General features: G+C 41.6%; 1 protein-coding gene across 1 annotated transcript in view; it reads right to left on the reverse strand.

The window, feature by feature from the left end:
- The window catches only part of LOC110520285 (zinc finger protein GLI2), a 102,778-nt gene that overhangs the window by 71,965 nt on the left and 5,488 nt on the right, over positions 1–25,325 (reverse strand). The window contains exon 2 of the mRNA XM_021597475.2: positions 9,037–9,193. Coding sequence (XP_021453150.2) covers positions 9,037–9,151 — 115 coding nt within the window. The 5' untranslated portion in view covers positions 9,152–9,193. The remainder of the gene's footprint in view (positions 1–9,036; positions 9,194–25,325) is intronic.

A 25,325-nucleotide genomic window follows, 5' to 3' on the forward strand; every position in this document is an offset into this window, starting at 1 on the left:
TGAAAAAATTTGCATGGAAATGAGTCGTCTACCATTGAATAACAACAAACACTTCATTAAAGAATCCCCACAGCTGAACAATGACCGACGAATGGGCGTAGACTTCGGCTACTGAAATTCGGGTTGCACCGAGAGAAAAATGTGTGTGCACAAACAGTGGAAAAAACTTTGCCGAAGACCAAAATGAACAAAAACCTCACAAAATGTTGTCATAATATATTCACAAACTGTCCCAAACTGTTTCAGATTGGATGCCTTAACCTCCCCATCACCCCTCGGAACCCATCTCACCCTGACCTTTACTCACTCACCATCTTTACGGACACCAGGGGCGTGATTAACACACTGCTCCATCCTTATCACTAGCTCACCACTCTCTTAACGAAACTAATGACACTTCATCCATCTAGTGTAGTCACTAGACCCAGAATTTAGGCTAGTGGTTACACTCTGCAGTCCACATTTGCACAGCCAGTGTATGTGGAGTGGGGGGGGGGGACACAACAGGGCACAATGGTGACTGTTGAACTCAACTCCAATCTGAGGGTTACATAAAGACAGTGTATAGTGTAAAAGTATAACAGAAAAATCTACCTCTGGTTTTCAGGGCTAACCTCTTTTTTTTAACATAACATTGAAGACAATGCACCCTGCTTACTAGAGGACAATTAAAATAAAATGGCAAAACAGAAAGACTGTGTTCAAATACTTCTACTAACCGCACTAACCATACTATTTGTGATGTAAATTGAGTATGTAGTATGCTTATTGGTCAAATTATGTCAAAAGGTTCCCGGATGTCGTACTACATTTGCCAAAATACGAAGTATACAAGCAGTGGACATTATTTCTGTGCTTTGGGGCCCTTAATGCATTTCTTCCAAAAATGGGCATGGCTTCACAACATTTTCAGATTTGAAGAAAATGTCAGAAAATAATCAGCCAAGTCTGACGAGAGCAGATACAAATTCATTGCCTTAACTAATTATGACAAATGTTAAGAAAATATTGAGCAATATAAATGTTATGCCTTTTTAAATAACTTATGTTACACTTCTGTTCAGTGACATTTTGTTAGCTAAGCTAGCCTTACCATCCGCATAGCATATCATTACAGCAGTTGTTTGTATGTACTGGTATGTTAGCTAGCTACCTAACGTTAGTTGGCTAATAATACATAAAACTTGCCAGCAGGGATGTCACTAGGCTTATTATAGGGGGGAGTATGCCCAGACCCCCCTAAAAGAAACTTAGCCCCCCTATCCATGAATCTCTAGTTCCGTCCCTGCTTGCCAGTATATTAACTAAATGGTATCTAACTAACTACCCAACGTTTATTGACTTATTCACAGCATCCTTAGCTTAGCTAAAAGGTATAGTCGTTGTGTGTTCTTAACGGACATTGCTAATGAAGAAGTAAAATGTCTAGCTGGTAATTTGTTAGCTATGCTAACAAGCTAGCAAGAAGTTGCATAGCAACAGCATCAACTTTCCAGTAGACAGGCAAAGCGCTAGTACACTCAACTTAAGGGATACTGTTTGTTTACAGTATACTAAAATGAACTAATAGTATATACACTCCTTAAATATGTAGTATACAGTATGATAGTATGGGTATTTGAACACAGCTTGTGTCTATCTATGCCTACACATCCCTCTTCCCTTGCTGAAAGAGAATCTGCTAAAGCCAGGCCAGGTTTAGCTTTGAATGTTTTACTGTCCTGTATGAAGTACCTATTCTGTGCACATGTTCCTACAACTGGTGAACCACAACCTGAGAGACAGACCAATAACTCCTACAGACTAGGGGTCGTGTTGCAGTCTTGCACGCACGCAGACACACACACTCACACACACACAGTAAGAGCCTGCCCTGCCAGACAGATGCGGGCTGTCACAGAGAACGTGGGTGCCCATTTAAAATCATTAACAAGGCCCGGCTAAAGAAACAGCCTGATGCATATCAAGGAACAGGCGGATTCATGCCAAGCCAACATCATCCCCCTCCCCTCCTAGTCAGGGCCCCTTGCACTAAGAGCTATAGGGGCTACACATACTTTCATTCTGGTTTAAGAGTCATGGACTCCAATTTAAAAGGGACATTTCACTGCTGCTCTTTCAAGGTATATGTCCATTCATATGTTATATGCGTGTCAGAAAAATCTAGAATTTCCTCACTACATCCAAATACAAGCATTTCTGCATCTCACCGGTATAAAACGCGCCATGTGAATTTCCTGGTTAAAAGCAAACCACAATATCCATCATTCATAGCGATTTCAGGACGCAGTACTGCCCTTGTCGAGGTGGATCCAGCTGAGAATGGGTGTCAACAGGTGCTAAAATTACTCACTGGACCAGCTACTTGTTCATAGAACATCAGCTTGCGAACAACTATTTATTTATATTTTTGTGTCGACAACAACTGTAAAGTTTAGTCATGGTGTGTTGTTCATTACATGGATGTGCAAACTACAAGCAAGCACAGACTGCTGGGGTAACATTTCATTGGTTACCTTGCTAAGAAGTCGAGCAGAGGTAATGTAGCTAGCGAACTACATTTGTGTATCTAAACCAAGCTAGTTAGTTGTCTTAATATGCTGGCTAGACATTCCAAAGCAAATCAATGTAATTTTCCAGTTGCTATCTTGCAATGTGATTTGTAACTTTGCAAGCGAACGTTAGCTAAAGTTAGCTACAGCCTACCGGACTGCATCTAACCCATAGCCAGCCAGCTAACTACCGCAGAGGCTAACGTGACTGGCCTGTGTGTCCATTTACAGAGTCCGACACCATCAACATCTGTAGCGTCATCAAAACCAGGAACTAGTATACAGTGCATTTGGAAAGTATTCAGACCCCTTCCATTTTTCCACATTTTGTTACGTTACGGACTTATTTTAAAATGGATTAAATATTAAATTAAAAATCCTCATCAATCTACACACAATAACCCATGAGTTCGAAGGAATTGTCCGTAGAGCTCCGAGCCAGGATTGTGTCAAGGCGCAGATTTTGGGGAAGGGTACCAAAATATTTCTGCAGCATTGACGGTCCCCAAGAACAGAGTCGACTCCATCATTCTTAAATGGAAGAAGTTTGGAACCACCAAGGATCTTCCTAGAGCTGGCCGCCTGGCCAAACTGAGTAACCATGGGAGAAGAGCCTTGGTCAGGGAGGTGACCAAGAACCCGATGGTCACTCTGACAGAGCTGTAGAGTTTCTCTGTGGAGATGGGAGAACCTTCCAGAAGGACAACCATCTCTGCAGGACTCCACCAATCAGGCCTTTATGGTAGTGGCCAGACAGAAGCCACTGCTCAGTAAAAGGCACGACAGCCCGCTTGGAGTTTGCCACAAAGGTACCTAAAGGACTCTCAGACCATGAGAAACAAGATTCTCTGGTCTGATGAAACGAATATTGAACGCTTTGGCCTGAATACCAAGCGTCACGTCTGGAAGAAACCTGGCACCATCCCTACGGTGAAGCATGGTGGTGGCAGCATCATGTTGTGGCGGTAGCATCATGTTGAGGGAAAGATTAACAGAGTAAAGAACAGAGATATTCTTGATGAAAACCTTCTCCAGAGCGCTCAGGACCTCAGACTGGGGCAAAGGCTCACCTTCCAACAGGACAACGACCCTAAGAATACAGCCAAGCCAATGCAGGAGTGGCTTCAGGACAAGTCTCTGAAAGTCCTTGAGTGGCCCAGCCAGAGCCCAGACTTGAACCCGATCGAACATCTCTGGAGAGACCTGAAAATAGCGGTGCAGCATCACTCTCCATCCAACCTCACAGAGCTTGAGAGGATCTGCAGAGAAGAATGGGAGAAACTCCCCAAATACAGGTATGCCAAGCTTGTAGTGACATATCCAAGAAGAAATTAGTCTGTAATCACTGTCAAAGGTACATCAACAAAGTACAGGGTAAAGGGTAAAGGGTCCGAATACTTATACAAATGTTATATTTCAGTTTCTTTTTTTTACTAATTTGCAAACATTTCAAAAAACCTGTTTTTGCTTCGTCATTATGTGGTATTTTGTAGATTGATGAGAGAAAAAAACGATTTAATCAATTTTAGAATAAGGGTGTGAAGCATTTAAAAAAAAATAAGTCAAGGGGTCTGATTACTTTCCAAATGCACTGTAAGTCACCTTTGCTACTGTAAATCTTTCCATGACTCCACAATGAGCAAATAAATATGCTGGAGCTAGGCATAAACATGGCCTGTGTCTTGTCCTAGTTGGCGTGTTTATAAGTAGAGTTACAACTTAGTTCTCTCTGTATTATGGAGGCTTAGTTGATTGTTTATGCAAAACTTGAAGTCTAAATTGGAGTAAAGCAGAGTTATTAGTAAGAAGGGGATGGTGTGGATGAATGATTGAGGTCTGTTGGCGGTGGGTATTGTGTGTGAAGGTTAGTCAGTATGATATATTGACACGAGGGGGATGGGTGGATATCGTACCTTGTTTGAGTGTGTATTAGGGAAAGGGAAAGGGGGGATACTTAGTCAGTTGTATAACTGAAATGTGTCTTGCGCATTTAACCCCAACACCTCTGAACAAGAGAGGTGCGGGGGGCTGCCTCAATTGACATCCAAGTCTTCAGCGTGAGGGCAACAGTGGGTTAACTGCCTTGCTCAGTGGCAGAATGGAAATATTTTTACCTTGTCAGTTTGGGGATTTGATCCAGCAACCTTTCGGTTACTGGCCCAACGCTCTAACCACTAGGCTACCATTTTACAAAAAAATAAATGTTGGTTAATCACAGACTACAGACTAATCCTGCTGCTGCTGACCGTGACACCAGTTTTAGTAGTAGAGATCCTATAGACCCATTTCAGCTGTGAACAACCTCAAGATCATCTGACACGGAAGAGGAAATGACTGCACGGGGCTGGCAAGAGCAAAAGTGTATAATCTAGGAGTCCAAGGTCATGAAGTTCTGTCAGACAAGCTGCCATTGCCTAACATAAGACACGAACTTTCAGGACTCTGCCTGGAATATTCAGCCAACACAACATCCATATTAGGCTGATGTTGTCATATAATATAGAATGCCTAGTATGCTCACAATTGCATTGTGGTATAGATATTGCTAGCTCTTTTACATATGTATATAATGGAGTTTGATAAAATGTTTATAGAATATTTTTGGATATGTGTACTGACAAGTGACTAAGTGATTCCAGCTGCATCAGAAACCAATAAAGTGCTGACTTCTACTTCTGGATCTATTCTTTGTGATATTCATCATTTTTGGGGGGAAGTAACTAGCTACAATCTTACTGCTAAAACAAATGATGCAGGGAGTTGGTGTATCATTTCAACTTCATTTTGTTGGCAAGTAAACATATTTGAATAAATCAGTAGATTCGTCTGTCAATGTAGCAAATAAGTAGACATGGATTGTATTCAAGACAAATTTAATTTGCTCTGGGGAGCGAGGTGAGTTTACACAGCAGTACACAGAAACATTATGGCAATGTATGACATATACTGTATGCAGTAAAGACAATACGCCTATAATAAATACTACAGGTCTACAAAGGGAATATTTGTATATGGTGTGTTTGGTGGGTGCAGTGAGCTGTTCGGAGTCACTTTGATACAATGGGAGATTGTTGTTATGGACCTTTCACATCTCCCCGAGTCATCCACTTATTTGTATCCGACATACTGTCCATCGTGTGAAGGATAAATTGTTTGAATGGCCCAAACAACACACGCAGGCAAGGGGATTCGGTGTTCTGTGCCTAGCTTCTCCCCACATAGAACAAACTACACAGATAATCCCTAGGCCACTAAGTGGTACTGTCTGTAAAATAATTACAAAAATGTTATTATGGGCAATTGTTGTGTACTGTCTGTATTCGTATTAGAGCACAATAAAGAATATTACACATATCATAGACACACGTTACCTAGCTAGCTACAACACACAGGTATAGTTATTCAAAGACTAATACGAGTCATAAAGCCAAAGTAATTTCATTACTCTTCGTTATCATCAAAACATTTCTCCAGTTTTAATCCTAATAAGATACATTGAGGCAAGCTAGCTAATGTTAGCTAACTACCTATAACATTAGGCTACAGTACATTTTTGGGTAAAGCAAACAAAGCTACCGCAACATGGCTAGCTTGGCTTGTAGTGTTACTAGTAAGCCCTGTTATGGTTGAATCGATCACAAAATTCTACTTTACTGAACAGCACTGCCTTGTGTGAAAAGAGAGCTTTTATTGCTAGCTAGATACCAACAGCCAAACAAATGACTTATTTGTCATTTGCCTTCCTGGTCTAGATATCCTGCAATGATGTGGCAGCTAGGAACATTGTTCCTATCTATTGAACAAGGACAATCATATCTACTCACTGCTAGCGTGATCGTCATGCAATCGTCAAAACACAAAGGTCACAATAATTGCAAACAAAACATGACTAAATCCATGACATCATTGGTTGAACTCTCCCGGGCAAAAATTCTAAAATACCGCTATGGTGCATAATTATGTCTGAAACACCTCATCACTCATAATTATGTAGGAAACTGGAAAAACACCCCAAATAATATTCAGCTGTGAAGTTTCCCTTGAACTAGGCAAGGTATGTCTCCATGAAACTGAAATGGAGTCTTCTTTGTAAGACACTGATGTTCAACCTGCCAAAGTGTCCAGGGCAGGCCAGCGAAGGGAAACGATGTACCGTAGTTGGAACTATGTTCATTTGTAATGACTTGGATGTTTTACATTTGAAGCTAGAGAGTTTTTCTTAGACCTTTCACCGAGTGGTCTGATGATCCTTCAGTTAGTTACCCTTTGACTTAACAGTAGTTTCAATAGAGTTGAGTGAATGAGGCCATTGATATTGGCTACTTTGAGAAATGTACTAAGAATAATACACTATCATATTGATTTATTCACATTATGCCCTATATCAGGGCTCTTCAACCCTGTTCCTGGTGAGTAAGTTCACTCCAACCCTAATCTAGCACACCTGATTCTAATATTTAGCTAGTTGATAAACTGAATCAGGTTAGTTACAACTGGGGTTGGAGCGAAGACATACAGGAAGGTAGCTCTCCAGGAACAGATTTGGCCCTATATTCATATTCATACTAATTGCAGGACCAGTGAAAAGACTGATCAAAAGGACAAAAACAAATTATAAACATAGGAGTATAACTATGTAACAAAGTCAGTATGGGTGTAAATGTTCTACTTTCGCTGTTGCCAATGTGTGAATAAAGAATGCATGATGATTATAGTTTGGCGATGGCAGGCCACCAAGCCATTCATTAAACAGTAAAAATGTACGACTGATAAGTTCTATTAACATTTCAGTGGTGGGCCCTCGCTAGATGTCTTTGTCCATCTCAGAAGGAAGGACTTCAGAGTCCAGTTGAACCGCTCCGCCATGCAGTCGTTTATAATTCATAATGTTAAACCTCTGGAGGCGAGAACAAGGTACTCAGTCCTCGTTATGGGGAGATTTCATCACATATACTCACTGATGAAAACATGAGGTCTCATATTTAATAGATGAGGGGTCTCTCTCCCTGTCTCTCTTTCTGTCTGTCTCTCTCTCCCTTAATCTGTATCTCCCTCTTCCTCCCTCCCTCTCTAACACTTTCTGTTTCTCTCACTCTTTCTCGCACACTCTCTTTTTTCTTCTCAGACCGGATGGAAACTCACTACAGTTATCATCACATAAGAGTTGCCTGCCAGCTACCTTCCATAAAGATAAACTATACCAGCTTTATATTACTTACAATATCATTTGCAACTATCACAATTATTTGGTCTATGTAGGTTTGAATAATTGCAATAGGGTACCCTGTATAGGATACAGTACAATAAATATAATTAATATGTTTGGAAACAATCTTCTACGATTTCTTTGAAGAGGTGCCATTGAGGGCAGAGAGAAGCGTCCTATTTTTCTTAAATCTATTTCTCTAAACAATTAATGCTCATATGGCTTTGCTTATGGCAGGTCACCAAGCTTATCATTAAATATAACTTACCAATGCCACAATATCAGATACAACTCATTAGCATATCAAAAGGTACTTCCCGGTCCTCGCTGGTGTCAGAGGACTCTGATGCACTGTGCCATCCACTGTTACCACAGACTGCTTTAGTAATTTATAACGTTTATACTCACGAGGTAAGAACAAGGTCTTTCGCCCTCATTAGTGGGTTTTTTCATCACCCAGTTTCTGACATCCTTGAAACATGCAGTCCCTCTCCATATCTATTTTTTGATGTGCCACTGAGTGGGTCAATAAGACACTATGTAAAACAGACACCAACATGGACCACCGGAAGAAAAACAATACCTAAAAGGCAAGATTTCACCTTCTGCACAATCAATTTCAGTCAAGAAGTATTTTATATTGAAAATATTGGAAGAATACTTCTGGAGATACCATATGACAGGGGAACACCTATAATGTATTTGATTTGGGTATCAAAGACGCCAACTTCTGACTGGGAGCACTGCTATAGTGTACAGACAGAGACTTGAGGTATAGTTGAAGGTGTTAGCTCTTAGTCACAGTGCTGTAAAGTAAGTAAAAATACTTTGAAGTACTACTTAAGTTGTTTTGGGGGGTTTCTATACTTTAATATAGATCATTGACAAGTTTACTTTTAGTCCACTACATTCCTAAAGAAAATATGTTATATTTATGATACCACACATTTTCCCTGACACCCAAAAAGTACTCGTTTTCGAATGCTCAGGCAGGGCAGCAATATGGTCCAATTCACACATCTATCAATATAACGCATTGTCATCCCCATTGCATCTGATCTGGCAGAATCACTAAAAACAAATAATGCATTCGTAAATGATGTCTGAGTGTTCCCCCATCTGTTTTTCCCCAAATATAACTAAAGTATGAACATGTAGAAACTTTTAGACTTTTACTGTGTGACTTTCACTTGATTCATTTTCTTTTAAGGCATCTACTTTTACTCAAGTATGACAATCAATTGAGTACTTTTTCCACCACTGCTTAGTCATTCATACCTCTGGTCACAGTAGTGGGAGATGGTTTCTTTGGCAGGTCTGAGAAGCTGCTTCCATCTAGACCCGATCCCTTATGCTCCTTTTTCTCAGTGGCTGTCGGAGCAGAGGTCTCCATGGTGGACAGCAGGGAGTCAGAGAGTCGACCTAGAGAGTCGACCTAGAGAAACAGAGAGGGAGAAGGAGAGATTAAAGCAAAACATGTGGAATGTGAATAAAAAGGTTGTTGACACAATTCCTTTTTAAACAAGGATATTTTGAAATAAGGAGGTTGTTTTGGTCACAACACATGGACACACACATACACACACACGCAGAGAAAAAACACATTCACTGCTTGAATTATCCTATGTGAGTTCACCCAGCTGTGCCCGAGTTGCCAACAGAGGGAGCTCTACAGATTTTACACTCTGTATTACAGTCCAACAATGTGTATAAAATATGAAATGAATAAGAAAGAACATGCTTGCGTTTAATAAATATATATATATATATATATATAACTATTCATTTCTATGACATGAAGCAGACTTCTCTGAGGTAAAGCATAGCGTTGCTGGTTACCGGGCACTGTCTGGGAACAATGACACAAAAGGAGAAATTAGTCTAGCTAACATATTACATCATCTAGCGTGTCTGGTCCTAGTCTTCTCTCTTGCACAGTTAAACTAAATGTAGTTATTTAACTTTTTGGCAGAGAATAAAAACAAAACGTTTTGATTGTATGTCATAAGAAGTATCGCTCAGGATATACGTAGTTGTCAAATAATACATTAAACGCACTGTAACTAGTAACTACCATGTTTATACATAGTTTTAAGAGGTCACTCAATATGAAAACGTACACTTAAATACAGCGCCTTCAGAAAGTATTCACACCCCTTTACTTTTTCCAAATGTTCTTGTGTTACAAAGTGGGATTCAAATCGATATAATTGTCATTTTTTTGTCAGCGATTTACACAAAATACTCTGTAAAATGTCTCAGTGGAAGAAAAATCATGAAAAAGTAAACACTAATATAACTTTGATATGTATTCAACCCCCTGAGTCATTACATATTAGAATCCCCTTTGGCAGCACTTCCAGCTGTGAGTCTTTCTGGGTAAGTCTTTAAGAGCTTTGCACACTTGGATTATGCAACATTATTCTTTTCAAAATTCTTCAAGCTCTGTCAAATGAGTTGCTGATCTTTGCTAGATAACAATTTTCAGGTCTTGCCATAGATTTTAAAGCCGATTTATGTCAAAACCGTAACTTGGCCACTCATGAGCATTCACTGACTTATTGGTAAGCAACTCCAGGGTAGATTTGGCCTGTTTTAGGTTATTGTCCTGCTGAAAGGTGAATTCTTGTCCCAGTGTCTGGAGGAAAGCAGACTGAAACAGGTTTTCCTCTAGGATTTTGCCTGTGATTAGCGCCATGCGGTTTATTTTTTATCCTGAAAAACTCCCAAATTCTTAACAATTACAAGCATACCCATAACATGATGCAGCCACCACTATGCTTGAAAATATGGAGAGTGGTACTCAGTAATGTGTTGCATTGGATTTGCCTCAAACATATCACTTTGTATTCAGGACAAAAAGTGAATTGCTTTGCCAAATGTTTTGTAGTACTACTTTAGTGCCTTGTTGCAAACAGGATGCATGTTTTGGAATATGTTTTATTCTGTACAGGTTGCCTTCTTTTCAGTCTATCAATTAGTTTAGTATTGTGGAGTAACTACAATGTTGATGCATCCTGAGTTCTCTCCTATCACATCCATTAAATATCACCATTGGCCTCGTGGTGAAGTCCTTGAGCGGTTCCCTTCCTCTCCGGCAACTGAATTAGGAAGGACTCCTGTATCTTTCTAGTGACTGGGTGTATTGATACACCCCCCAAAGTGTAATTAATAACTTCACCATCGTCAAAGGGATATTCCGCGCCTGATTTTTTTTAACCCATCTACCCAATAGGTGCCCTTCTTTACAAGGCATTGGAAAACCTTCCTTTGTGGTTGAATCTATGTTTGAAATTCACTGCTCGACTGAGGGACCTTAGAGATAATTGTATGTGTGGGGTACAGAGATGAGGTAGTCATTCAAAAATCACGTTAAACACTACTATGGCACACAGAGTGAGTCAATGCAACTTACTATTTGACTTGTATTTATTTATATATATATATTTTTTTAAATTAAAACTTTTTACCCCTTTTTTTCCCCAATCGGTAGCTACAGTCTTGTCTCCTCGCTGCAACTCCCGTATGGACTCAGGAGAGGCGAAGGTCGAGAGCCATGTGTCCTCCGAAACACGACCCCGCCAAGCCGCACTGCTTCTTGACACACTGCTCGCTTAACCCGGAAGCCAGCCGCACCAATGTGTCGGAGGAAACACTGTACAGCTGGCGACCGAAGTCAGCGTTCATGAGCCAGGTAGCCACAAGGAGTCGCTAGAGCGCGATGGGACAAGGACATTCCAGCCGGCCAAACCCTACCCCTAACCCGGACGACGCTGGGCCAATTGTGCGCCACCTCATGGGTCTCCCGGATCTGTAATGATGCCTCTAGCACTGCGATGCAGTGCCTTAGACCGGTGCGCCACTCGGAAGGCCCCATTATGTGACTTGTTAAGTAAATCTTTACTCCTGAATTTATTTAGGCCTGCCATAACAAAAGGGTGGAATACTTATTGACTCAAGACAAAAACATAATTCCACTTTGACATTAAATAAGCATCTCCAATCCAAAATTAAATCTAAAATTGGCTTCCTATTTCACAACAAAGCATCCTTCACTCATGCTGCCAAACATATTCTCGTAAATTTGACTCTCCTACCAATCCTTGACTTCGGCGATGTAATTTACAAAATAGTCTCCAATATTCTACTCAGCAAATTAGATGCAGTCTATCACAGTGCCATCCGTTTTGTCACCAAAGCCCCATATACTACCCACCACTGCGACCTGTATGCTCTTGTTGGCTGGTCCTCGCTACATATTAGTCGCCAAACCCACTTGCTCCAGGTCATCTATAAGTCTTTGCTAGGTAAAGCTCCGCCTTATCTCACTGGTCACCATAGCAACACCCACCTGTAGCACGCGCTCCAGCAGGTACAGTATATTTAACTGGTCATCCCCAAAGCCAACACTTCCTTTGGCCCCCTTTCCTTCCAGTTCTCTGCTGCCAATGACTGGAAATAACTGCACAAATCACTGAAGTTGAAGACTTATATCTCCCTCACTAACTTTAAGCATCAGCTGTCAGAGCAGCTTACCTATCGTGGCAGCTGTACACAGCCCATCTGTAAATAGCCCATCCAACCAACTATCTACCTCATATTTGTTTTTGTTTTTCTGCTCTTTTGCACACCAGTATTTCTACTTGCACAACCTCATCTGCACATCTATCACTCCAGTGTTAATTGCTAAATTGTAATTACTTTGTCACTATGGCCTATTTATTGCCTTACCTCCTTACTACATTTGTACACACTGAATACAGATTTTCTACTGTGTTATTGACTGTACGTTTGTTAATCCCATGTGTAACTCTGTGTTGTAGTTTTTGTCGCACTGCTTTGCTTTATCTTGGCCAGGTCGCAGTTGTGAATTAGAACTTGTTCTCAACTGGCCTACCTGGTTAAATAAAGGTGAAATAAACAAAAAAATTAAATACATTTTTATTGGTCACATACAAATGGTTAGCAGATGTAATTGCGAGTGTAGCAAAAATGCTTGTGCTTCTAGTTCCGACAGTGCAGCAACATTAACAATTCCACAACAAATACCTAATACACACAAATCTAGGTAAAGGAATATAATAAGAATATATAAATTAGAGGTTGACCGATTAATCGGAATGGCCGATTAATTAGGGCCAATTGCAAGTTTTCATAGCAATCGGTAATTTTGGATGCCGATTTTGCCGTTTTTTTTTTTCATCACTCGCTCTGAGCCTTGGAGTAGTTGTTTCCCTTGATCTGCATGGGTAACACTGCTGCTTCGAGGTTGGCTGTTTTCGTTGTGTTCCTGGTTCGAGCCCAGGGAGGAGCGAGGAGAGGGACGGAAGCTATACTGTTACACTGGCAATACTAAAGTGCCTATAAGAACATCCAATAGTCAAAGGTTAATGAAATACAAATGGTATAGAGGGAAAGAGTCCTATAACTCCTATAATAACTACAACCTAAAACTTTTTACCTGGGAATATTGAAGACTCATGTTAACACCAGTTTTCATATGTTCTCCTGTTTTGAGCAAGGAACTTAAACGTTAGCTTTCTTACATAGCACATTCTTCTCCAACACTTTGTTTTTGCATTATTTAAACCAAATTGAACATGTTTCATTATTTATTTGGGGCTAAATGTATTTAATTGATGTATTATATTAAGTTAAAATAAGTGCTCAATCAGTATTGTTGTAATTGTCATTATTACAAATAAATAAATAAATAGGCAGATGAATCGGTATCGGCTTTTTTTGGTCCTCCAATAAATCGGTATCGGCGTTGAAAAATCATAATCGGTCAACCTCTAATATAAATACAGTGCCTTGCGAAAGTATTCGGCCCCCTTGAAGTTTGCGACCTTTTGCCACATTTCAGGCTTCAAACATAAAGATATAAAACTGTATTTTTTTGTGAAGAATCAACAACAAGTGGGACACAATCATGAAGTGGAACAACATTTATTGGATATTTCAACCTTTTTTAACAAATCAAAAACTGAATAATTGGGCGTGCAAAATTATTCAGCCCCTTTACTTTCAGTGCAGCAAACTCTCTCCAGAAGTTCAGTGAGGATCTCTGAATGATCCAATGTTGACCTAAATGACTAATGATGATAAATACAATCCACCTGTGTGTAATCAAGTCTCCGTATAAATGCACCTGCACTGTGATAGTCTCAGAGGTCCGTTAAAAGCGCAGAGAGCATCATGAAGAACAAGGAACACCAGGCAGGTCCGAGATACTGTTGTGAAGAAGTTTAAAGCCGGATTTAGATACAAAAAGATTTCCCAAGCTTTAAACATCCCAAGGAGCACTGTGCAAGCGATAATATTGAAATGGAAGGAGTATCAGACCACTGCAAATCTACCAAGACCTGGCCGTCCCTCTAAACTTTCAGCTCATACAAGGAGAAGACTGATCAGAGATGCAGCCAAGAGGCCCATGATCACTCTGGATGAACTGCAGAGATCTACAGCTGAGGTGGGAGACTCTGTCCATAGGACAACAATCAGTCGTATATTGCACAAATCTGGCCTTTATGGAAGAGTGGCAAGAAGAAAGCCATTTCTTAAGGATATCCATAAAAAGTGTTGTTTAAAGTTTGCCACAAGCCACCTGGGAGACACACCAAACATGTGGAAGAAGGTGCTCTGGTCAGATGAAACCAAAATTGAACTTTTTGGCAACAATGCAAAACGTTATGTTTGGCGTAAAAGCAACACAGCTCATCACCCTGAACACACCATCCCCACTGTCAAACATGGTGGTGACAGCATCATGGTTTGGGCCTACTTTTCTTCAGCAGGGACAGGGAAGATGGTTAAAATTGATGGGAAGATGGATGGAGCCAAATACAGGACCATTCTGGAAGAAAACCTGATGGAGTCTGCAAAAGACCTGAGACTGGGACGGAGATTTGTCTTCCAACAAGACAATGATCCAAAACATAAAGCAAAATCTACAATGGAATGGTTCAAAAATAAACATATCCAGGTGTTAGAATGGCCAAGTCAAAGTCCAGACCTGAATCCAATCGAGAATCTGTGGAAAGAACTGAAAACTGCTGTTCACAAATGCTCTCCATCCAACCTCACTGAGCTCGAGCTGTTTTGCAAGGAGGAATGGGAAAAAATGTCAGTCTCTCGATGTGCAAAACTGATAGAGACATACCCCAAGCGACTTACAGCTGTAATCGCAGCAAAAGGTGGCGCTACAAAGTATTAACTTAAGGGGGCTGAATAATTTTGCACGTCTAATTTTTCCGTTTTTGATTTGTTAAAAAAGTTTGAAATATCCAATAAATGTCGTTCCACTTCATTATTGTGTCCCACTTGTTGTTGATTCTTCACAAAAAAAATACAGATGTATATCTTTATGTTTGAAGCCTGAAATGTGGCAAAAGGTCGCAAAGTTCAAGAAGGCCGAATACTTTCGCAAGGCACTGTAGATACTTTTGTACCTGTTTCCTCCATCATCTTCACAAGGTTATTTGCTGTTGTTCTGGGATTGATTTGCACTTTTCGCAGCAAAGTACGTTCATCTCTAGGAGACAGAACGCGTCTCCTTCCTGATGTTTATACTTGGTGTTTATACTTGCGTACTATTGTTTATACTTGCGTACTATTGTTTATACTTGCGTACTATTATTTGTACATATGAACGTGGTACCTTCAGGCGTTTCGAAATTGCTCCCAAGGATGAAGCAGACTTGTGGAGGTCTACAATTTTTTTTCTGAGATCTTGGCTGGTATATTTTGATTTTTCCATGATGTCAAGCAAAGAGGCACTGAGATTGAAGGTAGGCCTTGAAATACATCCACAGGTACACCTCCAATTGACTCAAATTATGTCAATTAGCCTATCAGAAGCTTCTAAAGCCATGACAATATTTTCTGGAATTTTCCAAGCTGTTTAAAGGCACAGTCAACTTAGTGTATGTTAACTTCTGACCCACTGGAATTGTGATACAGTGAATTATAAGTGAAATAATCTGCCTGTAAACAATTGTTGGAACAATTACTTGTTTCATGCACAAAGTAGATGTCCTAACCGACTTGCCAAAACTATAGTTTGTTAACAAGACATTTGTGGAGTGGTTGAAAAACAAATTTTAATGACTCCAACCTAAGTGTATGTAAACTTCAGACTTCAACTGTACATATGAGATGAGTAATGCAAGATATGTAAACATGATTAAAGTGGCATTATTAAAGTGGCCAATGATTTTAAGTCTGTATGTAGGCAACACCCTCTCTGTGCTACTGATGGCTTGGGTATTATGTGTCGGGCAGTGATATATATTTAATCTACTTTAAATTCAGGCTGTAACACAACAAAAAGTGGAATAAGTCAAGAGGTGTGAGTACAGTAGTTTCTGAAAGCACTGTAGATACAGGTTTTTCAGTGTAATACGTTCCTAATGTCCTCCATAGTAAAAATGTGACAAGAACAGACACTCAGCAGTCTGTCCTGAGCCACTATGACACCACTATGTCAACACATTTACATGTTTGTTTGAACGGCAGAAGACTTGGCAGCAAGCCATTTGTTTGAGTTTGTGGAACCTACACGATTATCCTCGGGTAAGTGCAAACAAGTAGCGGTCTAAAGCCTAAGAGGGGAGGTCATTCCACACCCTCACTAGGCACTAGCTTGTGGTCATGGTTATCCACACTGGTTTTACTCTTTAGTGAGAGAACATGAGGGTTTCCGTATTGACAGTGTCTAAACAAACCTAATTGATTTAATTCATGAGCTTATTAAATCATGATTACCCAACAACAGATAACTTGTGCTACCTAATCCACGGGTGGGATATTGACAATTCTGTAGTACTTTAGGATCACTTTTTAATGTAGTAAAATACACTTAAAACAGCTCTGCTGTGGTGTCAAAGTGAAGTGACACAGTTTCCACACACTTGTTAACAGACGTGGGCACTTGGCAGTCAGAACTTTAAATGAATGCAACATAAACTCTTTTACACTGTTTATTTTAAAATGTCATATACTAAACATGTTTAAATGACTTGATAGGTTCAGAGCTTAAGAAAACCAACAGCACTTGAGTTATGGCATACACAGTATTTGGATATTTTAAGAGACCAATAGGAACTTCTCAACTGATGATGTCTTTCGAAGAATTATTCTATATGCTTTGGTAATACATTGATTAAATATGTATTTTCTGTTCCTCAACCGTTATACACAAGTCACTGTGAGCAGTACTTACAGAACTCTATCAAGTAATTGAATGTGTGCTCATGTATGAAGTATTCTTTTTGGTATCATGTGGTCCTCCAACATGTTATGTTCTATTGGAGGAAGGGTGGACCACTGGCTATTGGTATGACCCTTCAAAGGTGCCAGTCGCCCATCCCGCTGCCCGTCCCTGTGCCAAGGTAAGCCGATTAAGAGGTGGGTAGCTAACAGGTTTAGAAAGCATCTGTTAATTTATTGTCACGCCAAAAGCAAATAAAAGCTGTCTTCCTTCCAGCCATCTTGTCACTAAGGCTGACAACTCAACCATAAGACATTTCCTTTTCCGATCACAATCCAAAGTAGTAAGAAGTGTTACATTTAGGAATTTGGAACAAAGATGTTTGTTTTACAATCAAAACGATGAAAGGCTCTTGGTTGAGCCCCAGAGCACATACTAAACCCTCAACGTCAGTGTCTAACTGTGTTCCATGGAATGACCCCTAAAGAGGAGAGTTTCTTCTTGATAGCATCACAGGAAGGCCAGAAAATCATCAACGAGCTCACCCCGCTACCATCTAGAAGGCAGAGACCCTGCACCTTTACCATGCACCTTAGTGACTGCTACATTGTTAGTTCTGATATTTCTTAATTAATACATGTTTAGTCTAGAGATGTGTGTTATGTTTGGTATTACTGCCCTGCTGGAGATAGAAACATTTCGCTGCACCTGCGATAACATCTGTAAAATATGTGTACGCGGCCAATAACATTTGATTTGATTCATGTTTTATAGGAACATCTGGCTGGCAACCCATTAATCGCAGTTGTTTTCTGCTTTTAAATCAAGTCGAGTATTGGTTTATCAATTACCCTTCCCTATCACAAGTACAAATTAAGCTCCGAGTTGTGAATTTAACAGACAAAAGCTTGTTCTGTTAAGTCCATTATAAAACATGTAGGGCTTGGATCTTAGGGTACTGTAGGCTTGGGTTATAGAGCTAGAAAGTGTGTTGCTGGGATAGAAGTGGCCCCAACTTCACCCCCATCCCATCCCCCCACAGCTCCACCATGCAGGTCTCGCTAGCTGCCCTATCCTTCCCTCCATCAGTCCCTAAAGATGGGGCCTATCTGCCCCTGTTAGGGTGTCAGGCTCTGACAGGACAGTACAGGTGTCAGGAACTGAACAGACAGATGGAGGACGAGGAGAACAAACAACAAGAGGCCATTTCTTCTTCTTCTTTTCCCCTTCTTCTGGTTGGCTGGTCAGCCTAGTGCAGCGTGCCAACAGAATCACGGCACCCCGGCCCCCTCCACCACACGGTACTAGAGGCAGAAGACTCTACGGTGCTGGGTGGTGGGGATAATCCCCTTTACCAGACCCCCAGCCCCCCTTCTTGAATTTGTCCCTCTGCTGCCCCATTCCCAATACCACACCTCTCAGTGAGCGAGTCTGCGCCTGGCCAAGGCTGGGTCCTGGGATAGTAAAAAGCAGCTTCTTCCATCCATACTCTACTGTGCACTAACTACAATGAGAGAAGGCTTTTCGTGTTGTTATTCCCTGCCTCTGCTCAAGGTCCTCTAGTCCTGTTTTTATCATACTGCATTACACAAGTTTATTTTTCAAAAGCCATAAACAGCTTGTATACATGTTACTTCATGCACATTGTCATTATAGCGTTTCTGAGTGAGACAATCAACAGGAAACAAAGGCATGTGTAACAGCCCATTTGAGGGAAAAGCATCAGGACCGCAAACAAGTGAGAGGAGACCCAGATATTGTACTTCTGCCCCATTATGAACGCTTCCTTGCCCTAAACAGTGGTTATGTGACACAATGTCCCAAATGGCACCCTATTCTCTATGTAGTGCACTACTTAAGGAATAGGACGTAATTTAGGACTAAGCCTGATACTGCCAGCCTTTACTTAGCTAGATGGATCACCAGGACGTGCCACTTAACCACAACAAAGCCTTAAAACAGCACAGAGATGTAGTGGACAACTACCCTCTCTCTGCTCTCTCACACACACACTCTCGCTCTCTCTCCCTTCCTTAAGTCTCTCGATCCCTTGATCTATACACTCTTATTCTCAATTATTCTACCTCTCTTTCTCTCTCTCTCCCCATTGCTTTTGTTCAGAGACCTGGTGTGTGTTTTTCTTAGCGCCTCATTCAATTTCAAGTGTCTCCCTCTCTTCCACTTCCGTTTAACATCTCTTCTTTCACCAACACTGAAAGGAATGCAAACAGACATCAAAGACAGCTCTCTTATTTGAAGATTCTCAGACTCCTCACTCCTTTTCCTATATCATGATATTGATGCTGGTAAGATTCTCTCTCTCTCTCTCTCTCTCTCGGCAACCTGCCAATACAAAAACTCTCCCCTGTCCTGGCCTTAACAGAATACAGTGAATGAACATAGTCATTCAGCTAACCCAAAATCCAACCCATTTCCTCCTCAAAAAAATGGAAGGCCACCGGCTAATTCAGACAAAATACAGCTGTTTTATTTTCCATTGCATGGCCAGACCTAACTTAACTGCCTTGGCCAGACCGATGCTGACTTCCTTCTGACTTTGTGACATACAGCACCATCAAAACACCTATAATTTAATCCTCTTTTCACTTACCAACAGTTTTCCCTCCAAGGTCGCAACTGTGCATTTACTCTGGCTAACCTTAGCAATGATTTTACCACAACAACATAATGGTATCATCTCCCTTTAGACCCACACAATGTTGAACATGAAATTGGCCTATCCTACTTACTATTGTTGTACCTAGACGTTGCACTTGTGCCCAGTGTACTCCACATGCCCTCTGGACCCTGAGCACATGTGGCGTTACAGGACATTACTCACTAAAACCCACAGAGTACTTACAATACTACAGTACTTATCTATCAGCAGGACAAACAGCTCAGATTGTTCTCTCTCTCTCAGGGGTAACATCTGGGGTCAAGGCACTCACACAGTGTGTTATTCTCAGTACTAACCTCTTTAATCGTAATAACTCAATCCCACTGCATGTGGTGGTTTGGTCATCTGGAGGCCTCACACAGTGAGTTATTCTCAGTATAATCTACCTCTTTAATCGTAATAATTCAATCCCACTGCTACAGTGGTTTGGCTGATGATGAGCCCCTGTATCATTTATGTGGTTTTCATCTCATTCTTCACTCAAGATAGCATGTGTAATGCACATTTTCTCTCCCTCTCTCTCATATACTGTACAAAAATAAGTGTGTTGTCTTACTATAACATGCGATTGGATTTATTTGAATTCAAACAAAAAGCAACATCTCCAACCATTCTGTTTAGTTTCAAAATCGGAGTTGATTTAGTCTATGTTCCAAGCCTTTCCAGGAGCCATGTTTCACATTAGACCTATTAGGTTGATGACACACGGAGATGTCTCTGTTAAACAAGACAAGCTGGGGTTAAGACAAAGGCACATTCTAGATGGGTGAATCACTGTCTTCAGAGAAACATACACTCCTGCAAACCTTTGAAGCCCTGGTTTAAAAAGGGCACATGTTTAAATATGGCGAAAAAAGACCTGGGAGCCTTCATTAGTCATGTGCCTGACTCAGATCCAGGAAGGAATATCTGTTGTGTGATATGTCATATAGATAGGCATCCTCCTGGTCAATGAACCGAGAAAGGAAACTATTACCTTAACATTTTCACAAAGGAAGATTGAGTGAACCAACAGTAGATTAAGATATTTGAACAGTTGAAGAGAAACAGTGAAAGGTGGTATGGATTCAGTGTGGATTCCCAGGCTAGGAAAATACTACTATTCCTGCCGTAACATGTTCACATAGGAAGCCTGAAAGAACCGGCAGTTGACTATATACCCTATTCATGATAAGTGCACTACTTTTATCCAGAGCTAAGTCAAATGTAGTGCACTACATAAGAAATAGGATGCTATTTTGGATTTGACCTATTAGAAAACAAATGTTGTACACACATACAGTCAATGACTGGGGTCCACTAGATCCTGTGTCCTGTCCTTAGTAACTGGGAAGCAATCAGTCAGTCCCTCAGAGGCCATGTTTCTCCAGTCAGCCCCATAATGAAAAGATCTACACAGAAAGAAAAGTAATGTGGATGAGCTGTTCCCTGTTACCCACCCTCCTCACCACCACTCCCTGCTAGTAAATGTAATATCCTGTGGTTAATCTCTTTGTCTCCTGACCAATAGAAAACAGATGTGGAGACTCACACACAGCCTACACACAATCACCCAAGGAATTTCCTAACTGTTGGTTATTTAACTTCTGCTTGATGTTCGCTAACAGTGATCATTTCAATGTATCTCTATGTAATTACCGAGGGGTTTGTGTGTTGGGGAGGTTTTTGTTATGTAATGCTCTGGCCATGCAGAAACAAGCACATTAGGGCACTTTATCGTTGTGTCATGTATGGTCAATGAAGTGGTCATCTGCTTAGGACAGGAGATCCCCTTGTCTTCCCTTCCAGAGGACAAACCAAAGATGCTCATATAATTATATGGGTGAAACCCCCAGCTCAGATCAGCTGTCGTTTGTGCCACATTGCAGAGTTGTCTTCTTTCTCCCAGTAACATTTGGGGCCTGGTCATTTATCCTAAATGTGTTGTTAGCACTCACTCTCAACAGTTACAGCTGTCAATACCCTCACTAGGCCCCTTAGACCATGGTGAGTGGTGTGGGTGGTATGGTGTGTAGCATGTGTGCATCCCTTTGAATCAAAGTTGGCAAAAATCTAAAGTTGCCATTTGTCGTTCTAAGTTTGTCTATCTAATGGTGACGTCCACATTGTTATTACAAGAGATTATCATTCCAGTATAAGTGCTTTTGAAACTAGACTGTATCTCTGTAGTGAGTGTGTGTGGTGTGAGTCGTCAGTGTATCAGCTGTTTCTCAGATCGGATGCCTTGGTGACAAGAAGGGGACAGCCCTGGCTGTGTGTGTGGGGGTTCAGAGCTCTGTACCACCAGCTGCCCAAGTACACCAAGAAGTGAGAAGAGATGACTTTACTTTTTGCAGTTGTCAGAACCTCACGACGTTGAGGTATAAAGATCAGCCACCCACACGAGATGGCAGTAGTAGGCAGTTTAACACCGCAAGTGACTTTATTACATTTTACAATCTCTGCAGGAACTTCCACACTTCTCCATACTGACAAAGGAGAGCTATGTGTAGAAGAGGACAGACCAATCACCTCTTTTTGTCACACGCTTCGACAGCAACAGGTGTAGACACAGTGAAATGATTACTTACTGGTCCTTTTCCAGTCATTCAGAGTTAAACATGACATGTTTCTTTTATTTTTTTATTTTAATAGCAAAACAGTGAATAACAAATAGAAATAACAAGTAAATAATAACATGGCTATATACAGGGAGTACCAGTACCGAGTCGATGTGCAGGGGTACGAGGTAAATGAGGTAGCTTTGTACTGTACATATAGGTAGGGGTAAAGTGACGAAGCAACAGGATAGATAGACAGTAGCAGAATCATATGTGCAAAAAAGTTTGTGAGTTAGTGCAAAAATGGGTGAATGCAGTAGTCCGGGTAGCCATTTGATTTGCTATTTAGCAGTCTTGTTTAGAAGTCTTATGGCTTGGGGAAGTCTTGGTTCCAGACTTGGTACATTGGTACCACTTGCTGTGCGGTAGCAGAGAGATCAGTCTGTGGCTTGGGTGGCTGTAGTCTTTGACAATTTTTTGGGCCTTCCTCTGACACCGCCTGGTATAGAGTTCCTGGATGGCAGGGAGCTCGGAAGTACTGGGCCATACGCACTACCCTTTGTAGTGCCTTGTGGTCGGATGCCAAGCAGTTGCAATACCAAGCGCTGATGCAGCCAGTCAAGACGCTCTCAATGGTACAGCTGTAGAACTGTGAGGATTTGAGGGCCCATGCCAAATCTTTTCAGCCTCCTGAGGAGGAAGAGGCGCTGTCATGCTCTCTTCACAACTGTGTTGGTGTGTTTGGACCATGAGAGGTCCTTAGTGATGTTGACACGAGGAACTTGAAACTCTCGACCTGCTCCACTACAGCCCCATCGATGTGAATGGGGGTGTGCTCAGCCCTCCATTTCCTGTGATCCACAATCGGCTCCTTTGTATTACTGACGTTGAAGGACAGGTTGTTGTCCTGGCAGTGTCTCTGACCTCCTCCCTTTAGGCTGTCTCATCATCATCGGTGATCAGGCCTACCACCGTTGTGTTGTCGGCAGACTTAATGCTGGTGTTGGAGTCGTGCGCGGCCACCCTGTCATACAGAAGGGGACTAAACACGCACCCCCGAGGGGCCCATGTGTTCAGGGTCAGTGCGGCAGATGTGTTGTTGCCTACCCTCACCACCTGGGGGCAGCCTGTCAGGAATCCAGGATCCAGTTGCAAAGGGAGGTGTTCAGTCCCAGGGAGCTTCAAGGGCACTATGGTGTTGAACACTGAGCTGTAGTCAATTAATAGCTTTCTCACGTATTTGTTCCTTTTGTCAAAGTGGGAAAACTGGTTGGAGAGGGTCCAGGGTGTCTGGGATGATGGTGTTGATGTGAGCCATGAACAGCCTTACAAAGCATTTCATGATGCGAGTGCTAAGAGGCGATAGTCATTTAGACAAATTACCTTGGCATTCTTGGGCACAGGGACTATGGTGGTCTGTTTAAAACATATAGGTATTACAGACTGGGTCAGGGAGAGGTTGAAAATGTTAGTGAAGACACTTGCCAACTGGTCAGCGCATTCATCCTGGTAATCCATTTGTCCCTGTGGCCTTGTTAATGTTATTCTGTTTCAAGGTCCTATTCACATAGGGTACAGAGAGTGTGATCACACAGTTGTCCGGAACAGCTGATGCTCTCACGCATGGTTCAGTGTTTCTTGCCTCGAAGCAAGCATAGAAGGCATTTAGCTCATCTGGTAGGCTCATGGCACTGGGCAGCTCGTGGCTTGGTTTCCCTTTGTAATACGTGATAGTTTTCAAGCCCTGACACATGTAACGAGCATCAGAACCGGTGTAGAGGATTCAATCTTAGTCCTGTATTGATGCATTGCTTGTTTGATGGTTTGTCTGGATTTCTCCTAAGCGTCTGTGTTAGTGTCTCGTTCATTGAAAGTGGCAGCTTTAGCCTTTAGCTCAGTGCGGATGTTGCCTGTAATTCTGGTTGGGATATGTATGTACGGTTACTGTGGGGATGACGTCATTGGTGCACTTATTAAGGAAGCTGGTGACCAATGTGGTAAACTCTTCAATGCTATCGGATTAATCTCAGAACCTATTCCAGTCTGTGTCAGAGAAACAGTCCAGTAGCTTAGTGTCCGCTTCATTGGAGCACTTCCGTATTGAGCGTGTCACTGGTACTTCCTGTTTGAGTTTTTGCTTGGAAGCAGGAATCAGAAGGACAGAGTTATGGTCAGATTTGTCAAATGGAGTGCGAAGGAGAGCTTTGTATGTGCCTCTGTGTGTCGAGTAAAGGAGATCTAGAGACATTTTTGCCTCTAGTTGCACAGGGAACATGCTGGTAGAAATGAGGTAAAACAGATTTCTGTTTTCCTGCATTAAAATCACCAGCCACCAGGAGCGCTGCCTCTGGGTGAGCATTTTCTTGTTTGCTTATGGCCCTATACAGCCCTATGAGTGCGGTCTACAGCTTGTCATAAAGTATTTTAACTCAGGCGAGCAGAACCTCAAGACTTTTATGCCATAACTGCCTGCTGATGCAACCCTGACCAGCACACATCGTGCAACGGCATTGTATTTGACAGTCTTATATGTTTCCAGTTACATTCAAAGAGAAAACGAAGACAAAGGCAGCATGTACACATACAATCATCATCCCATCCTGTTCTCTCTCTGTAATGAGAGGATTCCAAGACAAGAGTAACCTCAAGCTGGACTGAACCCAGAACCAGTCTTGTTCTGAGTCAGAGAGAGGCCGATGCAATGGCGGCAGGCAGACAGCAAGTGGACATGTGTTTGGGAGTTTGGAAGGGAGGAGGGGTAGAAGAAGGGGAGAGATTGCTAAAGACTACCACATGGTTTCTTAGCAAGCAGCTCAATGCTTTCAATGCTTTTAGCCCGTCTCCCAGTCTATTACAGAGGAGTCTGTGGCCTGGCTGAGAGTCAAGGAGTTAATATTTCTCATTATATGAAACGTAATAAGAAGAGCCTAGCCAGCCAACCGCCCAGCCCCTCAGCCCCTATGGGCAAGTCAACAAGTCAACTTTGCTTTGTAGCTATGGGAGGCCTTCGGATAAATCACAACTTACAACTGACTCTTCTCGCCTTTCTCAAAACCCCAATGTTGGAAGCACAAACAGAGCATGCATGCACAGCACACACACACACTGTTGAATGTGCTGCGTGTGCTGCCAGTGC

Source organism: Oncorhynchus mykiss, chromosome 3 (assembly GCF_013265735.2).
Source record: "Oncorhynchus mykiss isolate Arlee chromosome 3, USDA_OmykA_1.1, whole genome shotgun sequence".
NCBI lineage: Eukaryota > Metazoa > Chordata > Actinopteri > Salmoniformes > Salmonidae > Oncorhynchus > Oncorhynchus mykiss.